Below are 23312 nucleotides of genomic sequence, written 5' to 3'. Positions count from 1 at the left end.
TGCATGTTCAGTGTTTCTGGGAACATCTTAAAACTGAGAATTGTCTTTACTGACTAACAAACCAAAGCAAGTCCTCATACGTGCTGCCATTCAGAGAAATTTGTCAAATGCAATGGCTTTTGTGGGCAAACGTATTGAATAAATACTTACTACCTACCTATCTATCTATTAGTCCTCTGTCTGCTGGGCTGTGTACATAACATCAACAACTTCCAGTATTTCTCAGAGCTATTCCTCACCCCTGCTAACCCTGTTACCAGTGAGAAATTACCAATAGTCTAGGAGCTATTAATAAATGAAAGATTTGTTCTTGGTAATCTGCTTAAGGGCTCCCTAGAGGGAGTGGTTTAAAAGGAATAGGTGGTAATAAATGTTCAACAATTGTAATACTTGGTTTCAATTGCACCCTAATACTATTTAATAATTGAACATGTCCACCATATAGGCCAGTGGTCCCCAACGTGGTGCCCGCGGGTGCCATGGCGCCCGCCGGGGCATTTATGTGCGCCCGCCTAGTGCTCAGCAGGGGACCTGCCGGGGACAGAGAACTCAGGCTGCGGGCGCCGGTGTTCTCTGTTCCCGGCAGGTGCTGGGCCCGCCTGGTGCCCAGCAGGGGAGAGAAGCCGCGGCCCCACGCCTGCCAGGGACAGAGAACTCCGGGGCTGCAGGCTGCGGGTGCCAGTGTTCTCGGTCCCTGGCAGGTGCGGGGCCATGGGTTAAGCCGGAGAGAAGCCGCGGCCCCACGCCTGCCAGGGACAGAGAACTCCGGGGCTGCAGGCTGCGGGTGCCGGTGTTCTCGGTCCCTGGCAGGTGCGGGGCCACGGGTTAAGCCAGAGAGAAGCCGCGGCCCCACGCCTGCCAGGGACAGAGAACTCTGGGGCTGCAGGCGCTGGTGTTCTCGGTACCCGGCAGGTGCAGGGCCCACGTAGTGCCCAGCAGAGAAGAGAATCTGGGGCCCCGTGCTTGCTGGGGACAGAGTACTCCAGGGCTGCGGGCACCAGTGTTCTCTGTCCTCGTGGCGTTTCTCCGGCTTCTCTCTTCTCTCTGGATTCAGATATTATGTAATATTAAATATTTTTTTTGTATTATTTAATGTACAAATACAAAATAAGCCTTTCCCCACCCTGTGTGTATGTCTGTATTTTAACCTTTCTGGTTTAAGGTACCATTCAAACAGTAGCTCAAATAAAATCTTATTTTAGTACAAATTGGGGTTGCCTGTCCACACCTCAGTCCAAAACCAAAACCCACTCCTCTGGAGGAAAGAATACCCAAATCTGTTCCCTCTTGTTATACATGGACTCATTCTTCTTAGCAAAGTTGTTTGCAAAAGCCAAGTATAAACTAGTTAATTCTTTGTTTCCTTTTAGTCCAGAAGCCATGTCTCCTATTCAGTTTTACTGCCTTTCTTATAAATCAAATTCTCTAAAAATGTTGCAAGACCACACTGTCTGACCTGAAGGTACTAGTACCGTGGGAAAGTGGACCAGCTGTGTTAAGAAAAAGATGCCAGTAAACAATTGGCTAATTTCATGTATTCTATGGCTCTTCCAGTCTTTATCCTGGGAGAAAAATGGACCAGAGTGCTCCTTAGTTGAAGTGTGTGTGGGGTGTGTGTGTGACGGATGGAAAATAATTTTCTTTAGCTCTCTCAGTCTCAAATACAGCCTTGCCAAAGCATGGATATGAACTTACAGAGGCCACTGACTAACTGGGAAGGCAGCATTTGTCTGGCATTTCTGTTTAATCAAGCACCACTTTTGGGGTTGGTTGGGAAGAGGCTCTGAGCCTGGAAGATCCTCTCCGCTACCATATTGAAAGCCTTTTAAAAATCACAGGACAAACTTGCATGCCGTTTCTTCAGTTTTTGAAAATGTGGACATGCCAGACTACTATGAAATTACACACAAGCAAGGGTTGATGTACTAAGAAAGGGGGGGAAAAAGCAGATGTTATTAAAGTAAACTAAGACAGCTTCTTAGCCATATGCTGCTAATAACTTTCAGAAACAAAGCCAAACTTAGTTTGACTTGAGATGGGCATTCCATTCGTTCATCTTTTGCTTGTCTTGTTAAAATGTGGGAAAATGTTTGTGTTGCTGTATGGCTCAATCACTTCAGCACCCAATTCCAGGTTGTCTCCCCCAGGGACTTCACAGAATACATGTGAAGCCTCCCAACCACTCCAAGTCTGTTTTTTTGTTGGGTGGTAAAAAGCAGCCCCTTATTCCTGAGCCAATCAGAAAAGGGCGATTGCCCTGAAAAGGAGGGAGGGGTTGAGGTGATTAGCTGTGAGAAAGAGGTGCGTTTGTCCAGAAGGTTAACAAAATGGTGAATTCTGTTTAAAGAAATTGACAGTAAGTGGAATAAGTTTCAGCATGTTTTGCCACAACTGTGAAAATGGGCACTAGTTGAAGGCCAGAAGGATAAAGCAGATTGCAGGCGAATGGTATCTTCCCCAGTCCTGTTGAAGCACGCAAACGTGCACTTATAAAGTTGTCAGGGAAAAAAACAAAATTTCTCCTCCTTGTCTTGTTTAAAGCTAATAAAGTCTGAGTCTTGTCAGAGGGCTCTTTCCAAGAGGCTTTAAAAACAGACGTTGAAAAAAAGGTCACCAGAGCTCAATACCTGCCCAAGGCTGTCCCCTCCCCCCCCCCCCCATGTATTTCGCAGAGAAGGAAGCTGTCTGGGAACTAGGGAGTGAGCAGATAGACCTGCTGTAGGGAGCAGAAAGGAGTTCCCCCCCAGGATATCCTGCAGGAGGCAATTCCACGTCTCCTCCTGCTACCTTGGTGCTTTCCTTAGCCAAATCCCATCCCTTCAGCTTCTCAAAACTTTTCAAAAGCAAAACTAGACATGACACGACACTTCCTGAGTCTACTCGCTAATTGACAAGTCACTTATTCACGCGGATTTGGAAACCTGGAGTATGTAAGTATTTATGGAAATCAGATAGCTATTGGTTAAATATTCTTCTCTCTTACATTTAGGCACACCCCTTTGTAGTTTCAATGTATTTTTTTAAAAGAAAATTAAAAAAAGAAAAAAAATCCAGGTAACTCCATGTGAAGGTAGAAGGTTACATCTCAGCAACTTGAGGGTAAAAAAAAAAAATCCCTACAAAATGTTTGTTTTTAAAAGAAATGAGAAAGCCAGGAAATTCATCATTACAGTGAATTTGGAAAAGAAACCAAAATGTATGGAAATACAGTTAGGGCACCTGAATAACCTTTATTCGGACCCTGTGTTAATTCTTTGAGGGCAGTAACTGACATCTGTATCCCAATGAACAGTCTAATCTTACCAGTCAGCAAACATCTTAGAATGCTTTCCTCTTAGCTGTACAGTTGTCATGCAAATTCTGGCTGCCTTTACAGCCACAGGAAAAGACTTGCTTTACAAATTCCTGATGAGCCAGTTCACAGTTCAAAGGGCCATTATCCTCTGGGCTACATTAAGATGCCTTGTGTTACCAATTACCTATGAATCAGAGCCTGTATGTCTACATCTACAAATCTCCCGAGCCTCAATCATGGCAATGATCGCGCTTATGTTCACTTATGCTCATGTTATGTGACAGAGCACCGCACTACAGCTATTGTTTGTACAAGCTCAGTCCCTTCTGTCGCCTGAGACTGTCAACTGGAAGCAAAAGATTCTGGTCGCCTTATGTAAAGAAAATATCAGAATACGTTTCTCTCACACTTGACTAAGCACTGTGCTTGTTTCACTAATCTTTTTGCCTCCCTCTGCTCTCTTCCTCTCCCCCACTTGCCTCACTGCCCTTCTCCACATCATTTCCTCTTTCTTTCTGCCTCCACTCCTCTCAACAGATAAACCTCCCCTTCCCATCCCCACCTTCTGCATCCTCCTTCCATCAGGTAATGTTTCCCTGAACCTTTGTTCTCCCTATATCCCTTCCTTATCGCCAGATTCCCTGTCATTCTGTCCCTTAGGCCTTGGCTACCCTTGAGAGTTGCAGTGCTGGTGGTGGCTTTATAGCGCTGTAACTCACTCCCCGTCCACAGTGGCAAGGCACATACAGCGCTGTATCTCCCTGGCTACAGCGCTGCTTGTACTCCACCTTCACGAGAGGAATAAAGAGAATAGCGCTGCTGCTGCTGCTGCAGCGCTGAGGCACCAGTGTAAACAGGGAATAATCTTACTACGCTGTAACTGACCTCCGGAAGCTTCCCATAATGCTTTTAAGTAAAGATAACTCTCTTTGTTTTGTTGTGATGCCTCTGTTTGTTTTGTTGTGAACTCGGGGCTCCCGGAGCTGCTTATCAAAAAAACAAACACAGCTCCTGTTTGCTGTGAATGAGCTCCCTTTGGAACATCCACAGCTAGTGTTTGCTTGAAGAGAGGCGGGGGGGTCCGTTTCGGGGAGGCTGCTTATCTGGTCTGTGAGGAAAAAAACAAAGAGGGCTATTTGCTTTCAGTGAGCGAGAGAGGGGTGGGGGAGGGGGTCGGAACTTGCAAGGCAGCTGCTGACAGAGTGTCGGCTCCAAAAATCCACTCTCTCTCTCCCCCACGCTCCCTGTCACACTCCACCCCACCCCCCATTTTGAAAAGCACGTTGCAGCCACTTGAACACTGGGATAGCTGCCTATAATGCACCGCTCCCAATGCTGCTGCAGATGCTGCAAATGTGGCCACAACAGTGCGCTGGTAGCTGTCAGTGTGGCCTCGCTGCAGCGCTTTCCCTACTCAGCTGTACGAAGACAGGTTTAACTCCCAGCGCTGTACAGCTGCAAGTGTAGCCATACCCTTAGGTTCCACATGTTCCCTCACGTGCATTCCTACCCTGGCTCCTCTCTCCCTACCTTTCTCCTTTTTCCTCTGGAGTGCCCCCCTCATCTAAAAACCCAGTCAGCCACGACCTCTTCATCTCTCACTCTTTCCACTCCCAAGGCAATTCCGAACACCTGGATTTCTTTCTCTGAGGTTTCCCTCTGCAGCTGTGCTCTCTTGGTGAGCCCCCAAACTACGACTTCTAAGAGGCCAAAGCAGAGATTATTCTTTATGTATAAGTGGTTATTTGGAATGGACAGAAAACACAAGGAGAAATATATGGAATGTGGAATTAGGATTACAGACCTGCACAAATTAAATGGGATTCAAATGCAAAATTTTTAAAATGGTGAAATTCAAGCCTCCATCTGTAAATTCCTCACTTTGTTAGATGTATTTGAATCCACAGGTTGTGAATGGATTTCCAGCTAGTTATCACACTGCAGTACCAGATATATTAAAGAGTAGCAAGAGTTCTGAAACGTTAGTCTCATGGTTAACCCATGGAACTCATTGTCACAAGATGCCGTGTGGCAAAGAGCTTAGTAAGGAAGAGGATCTTCATTGCTACATTTGACAGGATTAAACTTTTTTTTATTAAATGAAGGATATAAACACCATAATGGTTCAGGCCATCAGACAGTGCCTAACTGATGGGGATTTAGGAAGAACCATCCTTTCAGGCAGATTATTTAATACTTTTTCACTATGCAGTCACTTGCACCTTCCTCTGAAACATCTGGTACTGGCCACAGTCAGATGAACCATGGGTCTGATCAAGTGTGGCAGCTCCCATTTTGTTGTTCCTCCCTTTGGCATGCTCCATGGCCAGTCAAGGATTGAATGCTGCAGATGTGAGGCTAGCCCCAGAATCAGCACTGACGGACTAGAAATCCAGACTTCAATAATGATCTGAGGAAACAAAATAAAAGGCTCTGAGGCATTATACTAACAACTATATTGTTTTGTAAGAGGGCTCTGGAAACAACCTGACCTAAAAATGAAAACAGGGTGGTTAAAGTTGTTATAATAACCGGCAGCTGCTTTCTGTGAAGGAGATAACCACATCTTAGACTCAATAAACACTGCAGCTCAGGGTCAAGGATATCACAGCAAACCAGTTAAAGAAAAGAAGTTGAAAGTATATTATTAAGGTTATAGAATCAAGCACTCAGGAGTCAGGAAGCGCCAGTATTAAGGTAGCAGTATCTTCATACTACAGACTGGGAACTGAGACACAGAGATCAAGGGCAAAATTTGCAAAAGAGTCCATTCATTTTGGATACCTGTTTTGAGTCACTTGGGGCCTGACTTTTTCAAAGGCACTGAGCATCCATGATTCCCCATGTGAGCACTCAGCGCTTCTGAAATTCAGGCCCCAGGTGCCTTGCATTGGACACCCAGAAAATGAGGAACCGTAATTAGTGACCGCCTGTGAAAAGTTTTCTTTAAGTAACTTGCCCAGCCTCACAAGGGAACTCTGGCAGAGGCAGGATAGAATCTGATTCCCCCAGGACAGCATTCAGCTGCCTTAACCACAAAACTGTCCTTCATCATCCTGTAATCCCCTTCCTCCTTCACTGTACACCTGGCAGCTTTGCAACAAATAAGGTAGGGGCACAACAGTCTCCTTCACTGCACAACCCTGACTGAGCCCCAGAGTATGCCGTGGAAAAAAATAGTACGTGCTCATACTATTAAACAGTATCTTATAATGGATGTGCACAGTGGGGGGTTGACATAACATGGACATTTGTGGCCTAGCCAGGAATAGAACAAACATTTCCTGGGTCACAAGCCAGTGCCTTAACCACAAGGCTATCTTTCCCCTGCTGTAATTCTCTTCTTTTTACATTGTCCAACCTCCTATGGGGAAACTCCTTGTTCACTGTAGAACCCTGCTGAAAAGTGTCTGCTTAATATCCGGCTCCACCTTTACCAGCAACATCTCCTCTTGGTTTAAGTCCCAAAAATATAGGTAGCCTTTGTGCCTGTCTGCCTCAATAGTCAGTGTCTGTAATGTTTTGTGGGGTGGCTGATTGATCCCAAGTCTGAAAATAAAATACATCTGAACATTTTTGTGTGTGAATTCTTTTGGGGTGGCTGCAAAGATCCATAGTTTGTCACTAAATGCCGATATGGGGACTATGATCATTTCCTTTAGACCCTCATTGCCAATAAAAACCCTCCTTGGAAGTCTGCAGATTCTGTGTGTGTAAGTTTGGTCTCCTTCAAGCATTTAGCATGAGTATCTCAAGTAGTGGTGCATTAAGAAATGCAGTACAGTCCTTAATCCTGACCCTCACTCGCCCCTCAGATGCCCTGAGAACCTCAGCAATTAGGGCTGTTGATTAATTGCAGTTAGCTCATGCGATTAACTAAAAAAATTAATCGTGATTAAAAAATTAATTGTGATTAATCACAGTTTTAATTGCACTGTGAAACAATGAAATGCAACTGAAATTTATTAAATATTTTTGGATTTTTTCTATATTTTCAAATATATTAATTTCAATTGCAACACAGAATACAAAGTGTACACTACTCACTTTTTTTTTTCATTACAGATATTTGCACTGTAAAAATGATAAACAAAAGATAGTATTTTTCAATTTGCCTCATATAGGCTCTGTAGTGCAATCTCTTTATCATGAAAGTGCAACTTACAAATGTAGGTTTTTTTGCTGTTGTTACATAACTGCACTCAAAACCAAAACAATGTAAAACTTTAGAGCCTACAGGTCTGCTCAGTCCTACTTGTTCAGCCAATCGCTATGACAAACAAGCTAGTTTACGTTTTGGGAGATACTGCTGTCTGCTTCTTATTTACAGTGTCACCTGAAAGTGAGAACAGGAGTTACGTGCCAGATGTGCTAAACATTCATATGCCCCTTCATGTTTTGGCCACCATTCTAGCGGACATGCTTCCATGCTGATGACACTCGTTAAAAAATGTGTTAATTAAATTTGTGATTGAACTCCTTGGGGAGTCCTGCTCTTTTTTACCCGCATTCTGCCATATACTTTATGTTATAGCAGTCTCGGATGATGACTCAGCAAGTTTGTTTTAAGGACACTTTAATTGCAGATTTGACAAAACGCAAAGAAGGTACCAATGTGAGATTTCTAAAGATAGCTACAGCACTGTACCCAAGAATCTGAAGTGCTTTCCAAAATCTGAGAGGAACGAGGTGTGGAGCATGCGTTCAGAAGTCTTAAATGAGCAGCACTCCAATGTGGAAACTACAGAACCCGAACCGCCAAAAAAGAAAATCAGTATTTGATTGGTGGCATCTGACTCAGATGATAAAAATGAATATGCATCGGTCCGCACTGCTTTGGATTGTTATCGAGCAGAACCTGTCATCAGCATGGACTCATGTAGTCTGAAATAGTGGTTGAAACATGAAGGGACGTAAGAATCTTTAGCGTATCTGGCACGTAAATATCTTGCAGCACTGGCTACATCAGTGCCATGCGAATGCCTGTTCTCACTTTCAGGTGACGTAAACAAGAAGCAGGCAGCATTATCTCCTGCAAATGTAAACAACCCTGTTTGTCTGAGCGATTGGCTGAACAAGAAGTAGGACTGAGTGATCTTGTAGGCTCTAAAGTTTTACATTGTTTTATTTTTGAATGCAGTTAATTTTTTGTACATAATTCTACATTTGTAAGGTCAACTTTCATGATAAAGAGATTGCACTACAGTACTTGTATTAGGTGAATTGAAAAATACTATTCCTTTTTTTTTACAGTGCAAATATTTGTAATAAAAATAAATATAAAGCGAGCACTTTGTATTCTCTGTTGTAATTGAAATCAATATATTTGAAAATGTAGAAAATATCAAAAATATTTAAATAAATGGGATTCTATTATTGTTTAACAGCATGATTAATTGCATGATTAAGCATGATTAACTTTTTTAATCGCTTGACAGCCCTATCAGCAATTACATGTTGTTGGTTTTCCAAAAATTCAATATTATAGCTAAAGACTGGGTTTTTAAAAAACTTTTCCCAAGCCCAACTATTTTAAAAAGCATAAGTCAGATCCCATGCAAATAGTGAGATTTAAAAATAATTACTTTGGGGTTTTTTAATGTGCTTTGTGTTTTTTGAGCTGTTGGGGGTCACATTTTTACTGCAACCATGAGGCTATTAACTCTTTAAAAAAAAAAAGGGTGGGGGTGGGGGAAAGCTGAGAGTCTCGTTTAATTACTTGAATCCAGGAGCTGGGGCTTTACTAAGTATGAAAGTAGAATGAATTAGATTATCCTGATTGGAATCTTAATAATTTTTGTATGTTTTCAGTTAATCTCCTGTTGTATCCAAAATTGTGTAAAACATGCCATGCAAATAGCTGCCCCAAACCAGAGTGCTAATATAATAATTTTAAATATCGGTAATAAACAAAAAAACAAAAAACGGTTAATATGTGAAACCCAGTAATTGTTGGTCATTGCGTAGCTTGACCAAAAGGAGGGATTGTGAAAGTAGAATGAATTAGATTGTAAAAGTAGAATGGATTAAAGAAATGCTGTATGTTCCTTTAAGCAGGAATGAGAAATGTTAAAATAAAGTTGTCAGAAATAGAAACATTAAGGTATGGAACAATGGGTCCACTTAAGCTAATGGTGGGACATTAGCAGGAGATCGGTAAGAGTTAATAAGGAAATAAGATGTGTGTCTAGGCCCAGGTAAACTTATCAGCTCTGTTCCCTTTGTTATCTTGTTAAGTTTCTGCCCTTTTAATCTGTATAAATAAAGTAGTTTAAGCCTTGCATGGCACTCACACATTATCTGGATGTATTAGCAGAGCGCTTTGCTAATAAAACAGAGTGGTCTGACAAATTGTGAGCCCTGAATCTAACTTTGACAGAAGAAACACCAAATATTATGAGATTGGCAATAACATTGTGAGAATTGGTAATGCTGGTTGTTTTTTTCAGTTGTTTTTCCATCCATCCTTGTTCATTTCAGCCTGTGTTAGCAGCTGCTCTGTTCTTCTATTGTAACTTTCAAGGTAATGACCCTAGGGATTGAGCCATCTCATTGGCCATCTGTGGCCACTACAGCAGTTTGTAATTAATAATCCTTTGTGCTGAATTCTCCCAGGACATGCTTGATGTTATTCTCAAACTTTGTCTTGTTCCAAGGGTATTGTTACGTGCAGGCCTCTTGAGTTGGTGCAGAATGATGGCGTCTTCTCTCCAGCCTGCTACCACTGGATTTTTAGTTTTTATGCATTTTCAGTTGCACTGTAGACTTCACAACACTCCTAACCATTTGGAGGAGTTGGCAGTGTTTTGAAAAGATGACATTTAGGGTTGAGTTACACAGTATTGCCAACCCGAAGTATTGAAGGAAGGACCCAAAATATCATGAGACTTAAAGAATAAATCTTGTGTTCTTTTCAGTTGCTGTCTGATCTTTGGGCGCTTGTTAGAGTTTACATTTTTTTTTTAAAGGGAGGTTGGGATTCTGACATAACCACAGGACTCCAGGCGCTGGGAGTTCAAAAAGAATACTGTTGGGAGTTCGTGATAATACTGTAATACTTGGTCACAATGGAGATAGCAGGAACTTCTGACCCCCACTTCTTTCCTTTTGGCTGTCTCTCTCCACCTCCTCCTGTAAAACAATTTCCCTTTCATATGTCTTCCAGCCCTTTCTCCCCTTTCTTTCATGTACATTCTGGAGGTTTCCTGGTTTCAGCTAAAGGGCATGTGAAGCTCAGGCAATATCTTTGTTGCTAGCAGACAGCTTGAAAATCCTGAGGAGAGGTGCCAGGCAGAGCAGGAAGATCAATGTAGCCAATCAAAACACAGAGATTTGGATATTTGCTGTACCATTATAGAAGAGTTGTACTATGATTGTGCAAATCCTTCTATTTTGGCTAATACAGTCCATCCACCAATCAGAACCAATCAAGGCACAGGGAGTTGCATCATTTAGAAACTAAAGAACTGCAGAAAAAAACCTATTTGTAAGTGTACAGTATCCGTGCTGTCTGATTGGCTGAGCCAGTTCCATTTCTGTATGATACGATATACTCTTGATAAAACCAAATAGTTTGTTCCAGTATTGTTAGAGGGGCTTTAAGATGACACTTTAGGCGGTTCTGTGCCTTTGAGATGGTTAAGTTAGTAAGAAAATTCCATGACTCCTGCAATTTGTTGTTCAGTGACATACACTAATATTCTGTATCACCAATGGTACTTTTCCCCCCTGAAACAGATTTTGTTTTTGCTTAAATTTGAAAAAGAAAAAAGAAAAAAAAGGAAAGCATGATTAGTATAAATTCGTCAATCTTTTACATTTAAAATATAGTTTATGACCAGTGCACGGGCTTGGAGGCAATTAAAATATAAGAAGCCTGTCTGTGTGTGTGCAGTCATTCTTGCATCAGAGAAGATGCGCCATTGTGCGTCTGTTACTACAAGGCCAGTATTATACTCTCAGAAGTGCCTTTGTATGCTTGAGTCTTTTTGTGTGGATGAATCTGATTATAATAAAACAAACTCCTGTTAATCATAAATATCTCTCCAGAAATAATCTTCTCAACTACAGAAAATCCCGACTGGAGCTATTTTCTATAAGCTGCCAAGTTGGACTCCTTAGCTTCTGTGGTAGAGTGAATGAGACTGCAGTTCCCTCATCAGTTTCATAATGCTCAGAATGCTTCCATTTACATCTCCGTGTGCAATGCAGGGCAGCGGGCTGCCAGGAAATTTGAAACTATTTTGATTCCAGTTGACTAGAACAGCAGCAATTGAATTAGCTTGTATCATTATAGATAAACTGGTGATCTATGCATATTCATTGACCAATGGGTAACTGCTGGAGCTACAGTAACCTCTGTGAGTAGGAGACTTTGTTCAAATAAATATATATTTAGCTAGCTAGCTAACAGAGAGAGAGAGCAAGAGAGACATTTTTGTAAAATGTTTCTGTGAAAATGTCTTTCTATATTTGTAATGTTTGATTTTTTTTTGCTTCCTAGCCTTTCCTGTATTATGCCATGACCAAGCTCCTGTGTTAGACTGAAATTTGATGGTTGATTATTTACATATGAAATATCATATTTATGCCAGAGCAGATTAAGTAATGGATTCTTTAAATCTCTAGGCATCAAAAAAGTGCCAGCTGCTCTCAGGCTATGTTTTTCCCATGTCTCAGCTTTCCTTCCGTACACCTCTCTTGCTATTTTAGCTTAGAGCCTTTTTATTGTTTATTTTACTTTATCGAAAGAAGCAACCTTAAATGGAAAGTAGAAATTGGTGTTACCTGAAAGAGTGTATCCTCTCATCATTTATTGTTCTGCTTATCTTCAGCGGAGCACCTGATTTTGCTGTTCCTTTTCTAGCCTTGTTTGTAATGCAGTCATGTTGGGGGATGGGGGCTAGATAGGATATGCTGGGAGCTGCATCAAGACATGATGCTGTGGTGGTGGATGGGAAGAGGGGAGGGGTTTCCCTTAAAGAACTCGAGCTCCTTTAAACACTGCTACCTGAAATAAGGCATGTGCTCCACTACCATTGTAGTGAGCCTTTTTTAAGAACAGGTGGTTGCTGGTTGACCTTCCAGAATGTGTTCCTGCAAAGAATAGAGACCATGGTAAAGTTGACCATGGAAGTTAGTCCTGTATGTCATATCAGAAAAGGTTATTGCTTTGATTGCTTATTTCACGTTTTCTTTAGGAGCATTTTAGATTGAAACTAGTTTGAGATAATCAATTTGCTGTTTCTCCCTGGGACTCCAATAAAGGGCCAGATTCTTATTTACAGTAGGGCTCTTTCACAACACTGGCAGTGTAAAGAGACCTTGAAGTGGGCTTTATTGGAAGATCAGTATAATGGGGGAATGTAGTGTAAATGAGAATAAGATTCTAAACCTCTACTGCAAACTCATAGTTTTTGCTTTAGCCCAGTGAGTTTTTTAAATAGCACTCCTCTATTCTTTGGATGCACCGTAGAGCTTTGGCCATGGGTTTGCTAGGGATTAGGTTACTTATGGAGTTAATGAAAAAAATGAAAACATCAGAAACTTGCTGTGAGTTGTTTACTGCTTTACCAAGCAGCTGCCTTGTCACATAGGGTGTGTGGGGAAGCTCACAGCTGTGCCCTATAGTCATTGCCTGAAAACTAAGCTCTGCACTGTTTGTCTTGGATTGCTTCAGAAGCAAAGATGGCCTTTAAGACTGACAAATCCCTTGCAAGGGTTTTAGGTTTAAAACATGGTCACTGATTGTCCTTGTAGCTTACCTGCTACATTCAGCATGCAGCTGGCTTGTGAAACTCACGTAGGCAAAGCTGAATGCATGTTGGAAGCATTCTGGCTGCTTCTAGAAATGCATTTTCTAAGCAGTTCTTCAGCATATGAGAGGAAGTCATGGCCGTTTAGATATGTTTAGGCAAAAATATTTAAGTAAGGGACTCCTTATAAGTAGAGCCCTGCAAACCTGTGGATATCTGCTTTATATCAGATGCGGATATCCGCCGACCATTTTTGCGAATTGGATGCAGATACAAATACAAATAATTCAGCCTATCTGTGTGCTTAGGTAGTGGTTAATAACTATTACTGCTTAGAAACTGTTCAGCCGCTGCTTAATGGGGAATTGGGCCTTCTTTCACTCGCCTATAAATTTGAAAACCTTTGCTGAAGAACTAGTAGGTTAAAAAACTGGTTCAGCATCTGCCTGTTCCTCTTTTAAAAACTCCATTTGATCTATCTTTGGAGATAGGGCCACAAACTGTATTGCCACAATGCACTGCTAAGGACATGGTAGGACTATCTGAAAGAGTTGGGTGCCATTAATAACTTCCCTATGAATTTTTATCTCGGAGAGATGAACTAAACAGAATCTAGCTATTCACAGTTATCGGAGAGCCTTTGACTTCATTACTTTGGGGCTACATGGCAATTAGGCATGGGCTGTGAAATGGGATCTAAATCCAAAACCCTCCAGATTTGTTCAAGTTTATGAAATGTAGGTCCATGTCCCATTCCCGATATATTCCCCAGGCCCACGTCAGAGTAGCGGTGGGGTATAAAGCCAGGAGATGGTTTCGATTCGGATCTCAGCCCACCTCGGTATTGTAATAATAATAATTGATACAACTGAGATCTAAAACATGCTTTTAGTTTTCTTCTGAATGACTAAGTAAGTATTCGAGGCCAGATTTTTCCAAAAGTGCTCAGCCTAACTGGCACCTAACTGAAGTGGCCAGAGATTCATAAGTGTAGCCTCCAGCAGCTCCCATTGAGAACAGTTGAATTAGTGTTGACAGAGAACAATGGGAGCTGCTGGGTGCTTAGCTCCTTTGAAAATCTGGCCATCAGTTTTCTCAGTTGCTTTATTTTCATCATCTTGAAATACAAGACTGAAAACCCCCAGCCTTCATGTGTGACACTGGATTTAATCTTTTGCTAGAAAGTTGTAAAGTGTGCTGATGAATGTCCATGCGTCACCGCAGTTTGGTCTTCACTTATACAAGTTCTGAAAAGACGAGGGTGTAGTTCTAGAGAGTGTCATAGTTTATAATCGGCTAATTGGAATCTTGCTAGCATTTCCCGTTTTGTTTGTCTGTACTCGTGGGATATGTGGGATCTGACCAGTTGCTTTCCATGCCATTGCTCTTTAGAACAGCTAAAAAGAGAAAATGATAACATTAATGTATAAAACACAAGGTAATGCACACATTGTGGACGGATGTTAAACCTCCAGATACCTGCTTTCTTCAGTTCTCTCATCTGGCATGCGTCCCATGCTATTCACAGGCCACTGGGACCCTGTGAAGCTCAGCAAATATTTTTGGCATTCTTAACTTGGCAGTGCTAACTTCCAAAAATATGCTCCCCCGAAAGTCAAATGTAAAAAGCCCAATTTTGAATAAATACAGTACAGTAGCATTCAAAAAGAGCTAAATTCAATAGCATTTCTCTGCAGTGGGCTTGCAGAAACAATGCAGCTAATCTGTTAGCAGAACACTGGGAATGGAGCTAATACCCTTAACAAGTAGATGGATGTACTCAATAGACAAATACACTCTCTTTCTTTTGTGTAGGTGGACAAGGAGATAGCACTCTGCTCCCACATAACGTCTCCAATGAATTTTCAGAATATGGCACAATGGAGCAAGGTGCAGAAGCACTGAGGAGTTCATCTGAGTTTCTAGCAGAGGCTATAACATGCAGTCCAGAAAGGAGGGAGGATGACCAGTTGCCTACTCTTCTTGCAAGTGGCACTTACGCAGATGAGCCAATATCTTGCATTGAGGCATCACTGCTACCATCGAAAGAAGAAACTTTGCCAAGTGCTGATAGACAGACCGAGATTATGAAAATTTCTCAAGAGCTAGAAGCTGCAAAAGTACAGAAGGGAGCAAATGCTTCTCTTTGTTCAGAGCTGCAAATGGAAAAAGAAAGGAATATTGGCAGCCAAGGCATACAGGCAGCCAGAGAATTGTTTCCAGCAGGCCAAGAAAAACCCTCAGACGAGCCTCTTCCATCTGAAATAAGAGCTGAGGAGAAATTGTATTTGATCATAGAAAAAGATCTGGCTGCAATAGTAACTGGAGAAATGCAGTTAGAGTCCTTGCAAGCCATCAATAATAAAACTGAGGAGGTCCCCAAAGTGAAGGAGACAAGCTGTCACAGACCATCTGTACCAGCCCTGGAGGCAGACAGCAAAGTTGGGGGCGTTATCAGTATTCTGGGGGAGGGATGGTCAGATTTTGAGAAGGAATTTTCAGTGTACAATCCAGGCGAGATGCAAACGGGTCCTGGGAGGAGGATATCGAAAGAGGCAGCTGTAAGCAAACATGTAGAATTTCAAGGAGTGGAGATTTTATGGATACAGAAAGCAGAGGAGCAGAAAGGAGTGAAGCATTCAGTGCTAGAGGCCAATGCACACTTACAAAGGACCGTGTCTGTAGACAAGAAGTTCTCCAAAGCATCAAGCCACCCCATTCCAGCCTCGGTCTCCTCAGGGTTAGTCACTTTGTCTGAGAGTGTTTGGAACGAAGCCCAGGCAGATTTCAAACCAGGAGTTGGCTCGGAGTCCTTTTCTCTAGCTTTGCTAGCTGAAGGTGGGGAGGATGAAGTCTTTGTGAAAGATAAACTTGCAGAAGAAAAGAACCACGTGCTAAACACAGACAGTGAAAGGTAAGAACATTCTTTGGGGCAGGGACTGAATTCCCATGTGTGAGCGAATCCTAACATACTGTGGGAGTTGCTGCTATGCAAATGACTGATTATATTATTTGCCTCCTGTATAGAATGTTATGGAGATGACTGTAGTGAGGCAAAGTTAATGTGGAGTTGAGGGTTGTGCTGAAGCAGGATTAAAATCCCTCTGTTCCACACTTCTGATGTTTGAATTTAGTCTCCAAATTGGGCACAATAACTCTGAAGAGGAATTCTGTGGTTTGCTCTTTACACAACAAAGACAACATGAAAACTCCAAATCCCAGAGCCACGTGAATATGTGAGAATTTCAGCGGTTATTTTAAAACAAAAAGTTTTGAGCCCTCCTGGTTGTGGAGAAAAGCTTAAAAATGTGATCCGAGTGCACCCTGAAGGCTCAGAAACCAGAAGACAAAAAAACCTCAAACGTATTGTATTATGTTTTTAAAATCTCATGATTTTTAAGTCATCTCATGATTTTGGGGGCCCTGGCTTTTGATTTTTCAATACTTGGAGTTGGTTCCCTGATGAGAGGCAAAATACCAGTGGGGAAAAAGGAACACTTGAAAGATGTTCAAACCTTTCTTTTTGTTAAAGTTTCCTGAGCAGTTGTAGGCAGGCTGCACAGCATGGAACGTGAGGGTGGGCACTGGGGCAGGGATGTGGCTTGAGGGATTATGTAGGGCTTTGGCAAAATGGGGGGGAGCTGTGTAGTGCTGGAGCCCAGAATTTGAGGGGAACAGGGTTGTATAAAGCGAGGGTTGGTATGGTGGAGGGCAGGTCTGTGTCTCTGTGCAGAGGCATTGGCATTAGAAAGGCTCTGCTGGTTGCTCCATCAGCTCTCTGGCACACCAGGCCACAGCTCCAGGGGAGCCATTATTTCTGTACAGCATGATCAGTGTGTCAGGGCTGATTCCCCACTCTGGAACTTTGAGTGCAGAAGGTGGGGGCCCGCAAGGATTCTAAAAATTAATACAGGCCACTCCAGGCTGGTATTAAAATCCTAAGGTCACAGCTTCTACCTATCCAAGGTCAGAGAGATGCTGCCATCACCCAAGTGCAAAAAAACACCCCCCTTTTGGGAACCCAGGAAGGCACACTTGGGAATTCTTTCCTGTGGGGTACCCTTAAGCCCTTTCACCCCCCTCCGGGGAAGGGCTAAGAAAGAAAACAAAGGAAATCAGCTGTTGCCACTAGCTAATTAAACAACATATGTACAAACCTCTTAGGACACCAGAAATCCAATCCTGTTCTTAAAAAAGGTAAATATTATTAAAAACAAAAAGAAAGAAAATACATCTGGAACTTAGGCTTTTGCTAGATTTTAAAAACCCACTTACAAAAATTAAACATCAAGAATAACCTTCTTGAGGTCCAGATTAAAGGTTACAAGCAAATCAAAAGAATTTGGGGTTAGCATAGAGGAGTCCACAAGCCATAAGAAATAAACACAATAAACCCAACTGCATCTTCCTACACATTTTCTGATCTACTTACGTAACTAGGTTTCCAAATAAGCAATTTCTAGGTATGGTTCTGATGATTTTCATACCTGGACTTCAGCTTCTCAGAGCATAACTGCTGCCCTGTTCCTCTCTTTCCCAGAGAACTGGGGGAGGGATAGCTCAGGGTTGTGAGTTCAGTCCCTGAGGGGGCCACTTAGGGATCTGGGGCAAAAATCTGTCTGGGGATTGGTCCTGCTTTGAGCAGCAGGTTGGACTAGATGACCTCCTGAGGTCCCTTCCAACCCTGATATTATATGAACCACAGACAAAGGGAAGTTTTCCCCCAAGTTTAAAAAGTTCTAGCCCTCCCGTTGACTCTTTTGGTCAGGTGCCCACTCACTTCCCTTTACCTATGCATAGCAGTCTGACTTTTTAACCCTTTAGAGGTAAAGCAAGTAGAGAACAGCTACCAAGAGGGATTCTGTAGCTAACTGGCTGGCTGGATGTGCACAAAAGCGAGTTGCCCCCCCCTCTCCTTTATCACACAGTGCAGCAAGAGCACCCCATCGTGCTGCTGTCTCCGTGCACCAGGGAGTATAGGTGGCAGCTTCAAACAAGCCTTCCAAGTGCTGATTTGGTGCTGAGGCACCAATCTCCGTCTCCTCCTTCCAGAGTGTCCACATAGCATTGTTCCCTGTCTGCCACCAACCAAACCCACTTTATCAATTGCCTGGTTCCTCTGACTTCCCCAATACCAGGAGAGCCATTTCAGGAGCTACTTGGACACCTGAAAACTCTAGGTTTTTGGCAGATGATAACTTAGAAATTATCAGAGGGGTAGTCGTGTTAGTCTGTAGCCACAAAAACAACGAGGAGTCCGGTGGCACCTTAAATACTAACAGATTTATTTGGGCATAAGCTTTCGTGGGGTATGTATTTGGGCATAAGCATCTGAAGAAGTGGGATTTTTTACCCACGAAAGCTTATGCCCAATTTAGAAATTAGCTGACAACAGCACTATATCTATAAAGAAAGAAAAAAAAATATATATACAAACATCAAATAAAGACATGTGACGGGGTGTACTTACCTCGCACTAGCCCCAAAAGGGTTAACTCTACTTTGCAGGCTGAGGAAGCTCCACCCCTGCTGGGCATGCTCACCCTGGAGGCAGCATATAAAAGGTAGCAGCCCAGCTCCGTCTGGGGAGGCTGCTGATGGAGAAGGATACAGGCTGCAAGGTCACTGCAGGGAGTTGCTAGAAACCGCAACTATGGGACTATGGCTCACAGAGTTCCTGACTGGAGATGCCAGGCTGCCCGATGAGCCCAGAGAAAGGACAGTACCAGTGGGAGCCTGGCCGTTTGGAGACCCGGGGAGTTTCGACGAGGGGGAAAGGGTAAGAAGCAGCCCAAGGGTCTTGAACTCTTTGCCGGTGAGTAAATCGGGGATTGGTCAGCCTGTTTTGGGAGAATCCCTGCTGACTCGGTGGTGAGCACCCCCACCACCACCAGGGCCCTGGGCTGGGGCTTGGAGGAGCAGGGAGAGCATGAGTCCCCTTACCCAGAGTGCCACACCCCCCCCGAGTGGCACCCCACTCTCATAACCGGCCGCGCAGTCTCACAGAGGAAGGCTACTTCACTGACTCTGGCCATTGGGCCACACTGCCCGGATGGGAAGAGCTGCTCACTGACTCTGGTTGCTAAGTAATACTACCCCATGTTACAGTAAGGATCATTGGTGTAGGACCTGACCGGCTGCAAAATCGCCTCCGCCCTTCCAGCTAACCCTACGTGACGTGGCACCCCCTGATGGGGTGTACCTACCCCACTACAACATATTTTAAATTTATATGTAAATTTAGAACAATCGGGAGTTAATACAGCAGGATGTTCCCAATGCCAAGCCTTGAGGTACCAGTTTTGGAGCCTTAACACAGATATCAGAAACACAAGTTACTCATTCTCAGATTAAATTTGATCAATTACCCGGTAACTAGGAAGATTTTTTTAATTCCTGACCTGGCTTAACCTTGAAAGCCAAATTAGGTTCTTTCTGCTTCTTTCATCTTCACCAGTAATGCAGTTCACAATTCTGTTCATGTATGAGGCCAAACAGAATACAGCTTGCTTTCCTTGACTGATATTGGTTCCTGCACCATTAAGAGTAAAAACATGTTTGTAGCCATAAAATAAAGGGATTTGACTTGAAATAGAAAGTAGAAGTATTTGATTGTGGTGACGTTTTTACAGGGCCACTTTTCTGACCACAACTGGACTTTAAAGAAGAAAACAACATTTATTATTGTCAGGCTGGACATACAAGATGTGCCAATGAACAACCTTATTATCCATCAGCTAAGTCATTAGCTAGGAGAGTGTGCGGTTTTGAGGGTAGAGTAGCAGAATGGGGATCAGGGCCGAGATACATTTCCAGCTCTTGTCCTGTCTATGTTACCACTTACTTCAGTATAACGTATATCGCTCAGGGTGTGAATAAGCCACCCCCCTGAGCGACGTAAGTTACACTGACCTAAGTGCCGGTGTGGACAGTGCTATGTTGGCGGAAGAGCTTCTCCTACTGACATAGCTACCACCGCTCGTGGAGCTGGAGTTGTTATGCCGAGGGGAGAGAGGCATAAAGCGTCTTCACCAGATGTGCTACAGTGGCGCAACTGATGTAGTGCTTCTAGGGTAGACTAGCCCTAACATCTTCCAACATTTTGTGGCAAGTCAGGTAAGGGACACTGGTTAGGTTTAAAATTTTAATGTATATTCCTACTTTGTTACAATTGAAATACTTGTAGAAAAATCTAGACTACTTTCTATCAGATAGGCTATTTACTTTTTGCAGTTCACCAAACTTCAAATAGATTATTTAACTTTTGGAAACATCCTACTAGGGCAAGACCCTATGAGTTTATACTGCACCTGCCTGGTGCTCTGGGGGTGTTACCCTAGTACAAATAATAATAGACTAGAAACTGACTTTAAACAGGAGTGAAACTGATACTTTAAAGTCACTTTCACTTCTGGTTAAAGGCTAGTTGCTTTCCAGAATGCTCTTAAACACAACACTATGGTGATTGAGCTGCAGTTCTCACTGGAGAATATCTAAAACCAAGCACCAAGAAAATTCCACATTTTAAAGTTGAGAAAAAATTGAGTCTTGTTAATTATTTAGAGAGAGTGTGTGTGTGTGTGTGTGTGTGTATAGCATACCATTCTGTTTGGACACTGTGCCTTACTTCCCATTGCTGTAAAATGGGAATAACAATACATGTCTGCCTGCCATATGGAATTAAAAGGGTTAGATTGAGATCTGTGAGGCAGGAACTGGGCCTTCTTAATGGTTTGTATGGTGCTTAGCACAATGGGAGACTCCTACTGATTAAGGCCTTTGGGCGCTACTGTAACATTAGTCAGCGGTTGAGATGCCCGCTGGTGGTAGTTGAAGGGGACTTACCTGGTGGGTGGGATGTCGGTGGAATACAGGTCGATCTCTGTATTGGCCAGCAGCACGGCCTTCATCCCCCGCCAGCTCAGCATCTGCTGGCACAATTTGCAGCACAGTCTGGGGGGACACCTGTCCTTGAAGCGGCAACCACTAGTGGACATGAGGGCTCTGAAGCAGAAGGGCCTGTGCCCGGTCTCTTAGGGAGTGGAGAGGTTGCTTCCTGCTTCTCTGAGGGCAAACGGACCTCCACACCCACTTAGCTGCTCTTAGCCCCCCCTTCTTCACCTCCCCCTCCCTCAGGATCCTTGCCCCAGGGACTGCTCCCCCTCAGCTGCCCCTCCCACACTCCCTGCTCCCTTTGCCCTCATCTCGTTCTTCCCCTGGATGTTGATTCCCCTTTCCTACTCCACTGGACCTCTCCCCCCCCAGGCTTCAACACCCCCCGACACTGGGGGCCCTGGGCTCCCCCTCTCCTTCCCACCACCACCACATCTGGGGACTGTCTCTGTCATAGGTCTCACCCCCACTTAGAGCTGTTGGGTTCCAATATGGGGACCTGCATGAAATTTATCTCTAAACTAAAATCCTAGTTTAGATCTAGTAAAAGCTGCCACCACCCAATCAGGAACGTGGATTGGGACACAGTCCTTCCCCAAAATCCTTGGGGATCCCAAGAGCCCCAAATCCATGGAGTTCTTACACCCAGGAGAAATAAACCATTCCCCCCTGTTTCCTCCCCCCTCCCTTTTCCTAGGAGAGACACCGGGATCTAACTACAGAGGGATGCCTCCCTCCTCCCCTTTCCCTGAGAATCCACCCAAGGAAAGACCAACCAAGTCCTTAATAGAAAAGAATTTATTAAAGAATAAAAAAGAAAGTCACTGTCTCTGTAACCAAGATGGAACAATATACGGGGTCTAAACTTATCAATCTCTGGAGAGAATTCCCCCTCCTTTCTTTCTCAGTAAAAGCAATACAGCACAGACTTAAAGAAATTCTATAGCAAAACACAGAATTGCAAATACAGAAATAAAAGTATAAGAATACTAGTTCCTTGCTAATACTCACTAGCTTGAATAGAAGAATTTATTGCAGAAACCTGGAGGACTTGATTAAGATGTCTGGACTCTCTTAATTTCCAAGAGAGACTCTCTAAAAACAAAGAACAGGAAAAAAAACTTCCCTCCACCGGGATTTGAAAATATCTTGTCCCTCATTGGTCCTCTGGTCAGGTGTCCACAGGTACTGCTTGTTAACCCTTTACAGGTAGACAAAAACCTTAACCCTTAACTAACTGTTTATGACAGTCTCCTTCTCCCCCCCCCCCCATCACCACTCAGGACCCTGTGCTCCCCTCTGACCCCGACTGACCCCTTCCTTGCCTGCCCCACCCTCAGAGGCAGACGATTGGTGGAGGCAGACGAGGGGACGGGTGGGAGAGCTAGCACAGCGGGAGCCGTAGTGGAGAACTCTTTCTCCTGGAGGAGGAGACCTGGCTGTGCCACGCTGCAGGTCAGAGCTCCAGCTGGGGCTGGGGCGAGCACGGCGAGATATGACATGGGGGGGATGGGACAGGGGCTTCCCCCTGCTCTCCCTAAATGGGGAGGCACTTGCCCGATACCACCACCTGGCCCACCAAGCAACAGTGCCTTGGGGGCTGAGGAGAGGTGAGCAGCTAATTTGAGAGGGAATGGGAATGGCAGGGATGAGGGAGAGCAGGATTCTGTGAGGGGAGCACGAGGGAGCGTGTGGCTTGAGTTAGGTGGGGCCTGGAGTCGGAGAAGCAGAGAGGAGAGGCGCTGTGCGCTGACAAACCACCTGTGATTTGTTGTCAGAGCTCCCCTTGCCACTCCTCCCAGCTCCATCTTTACTCTGTCCCTGGGCCCCTCACGTGCTCTCACAGCCCAGCTCTGCAGCCCCAGGCGCTCCCCTGGATTCCCCCCAACTTATACATCCAGGACCATGTCCCAAAGCTGCATGTGATAGGGAATGAGTGGGTGAGGAGCACATTTTGGGGTGTGGTGTGTCTGGGAGTGTAGTAGGGCTGTAGGGTCAGGAAGATGGTGGCAATCTAAGCATTGTGATGGGGAATAGGACTTCAAAGGGGATGACAGTTCTGCAGGGAGCTGGAGCACTGCATGGGTCCTGCTACGTGATGGACAGCTCTCAGTGCCCGTACCTACTTACTAAAATAGCTGGGGGATTTCCCCACAAACCTGGCAGACTGAGCAATAGAGCCCATAAAAAACCAAGGAAATAAGTAGTTATGTCTTTCAGTACTTCATCTACATCCACTCATCAGTTCCTCTTATTAACCACAACAAATCTCTCTTCCTCCCCCCTCCACACACATTTCTCTTCCCTCACCCTGCGCAGTTGAAACACAGCCTAAACTCCACTACAAACAATGCACTGGTTTCAGTGCT

General features: G+C 43.8%; 1 protein-coding gene across 2 annotated transcripts in view; it reads left to right on the top strand.

The window, feature by feature from the left end:
* Positions 1–23312, top strand: part of PSD3 (pleckstrin and Sec7 domain containing 3) — a 159850-nt gene that overhangs the window by 19411 nt on the left and 117127 nt on the right. For both annotated transcript variants that reach the window (XM_045021178.1, XM_045021177.1), the window contains one exon: positions 14866–15964. In XM_045021178.1, the coding sequence (XP_044877113.1) occupies positions 14931–15964 (1034 nt within the window). In that variant the 5' untranslated portion in view covers positions 14866–14930. The remainder of the gene's footprint in view (positions 1–14865; positions 15965–23312) is intronic.

Source organism: Mauremys mutica, chromosome 6, assembly GCF_020497125.1.
Source record: "Mauremys mutica isolate MM-2020 ecotype Southern chromosome 6, ASM2049712v1, whole genome shotgun sequence".
Lineage (NCBI taxonomy): Eukaryota > Metazoa > Chordata > Testudines > Geoemydidae > Mauremys > Mauremys mutica.
Note: the sequence above shows the minus strand (reverse complement) of the source record. Positions and strands in the feature narration are given on the sequence as shown.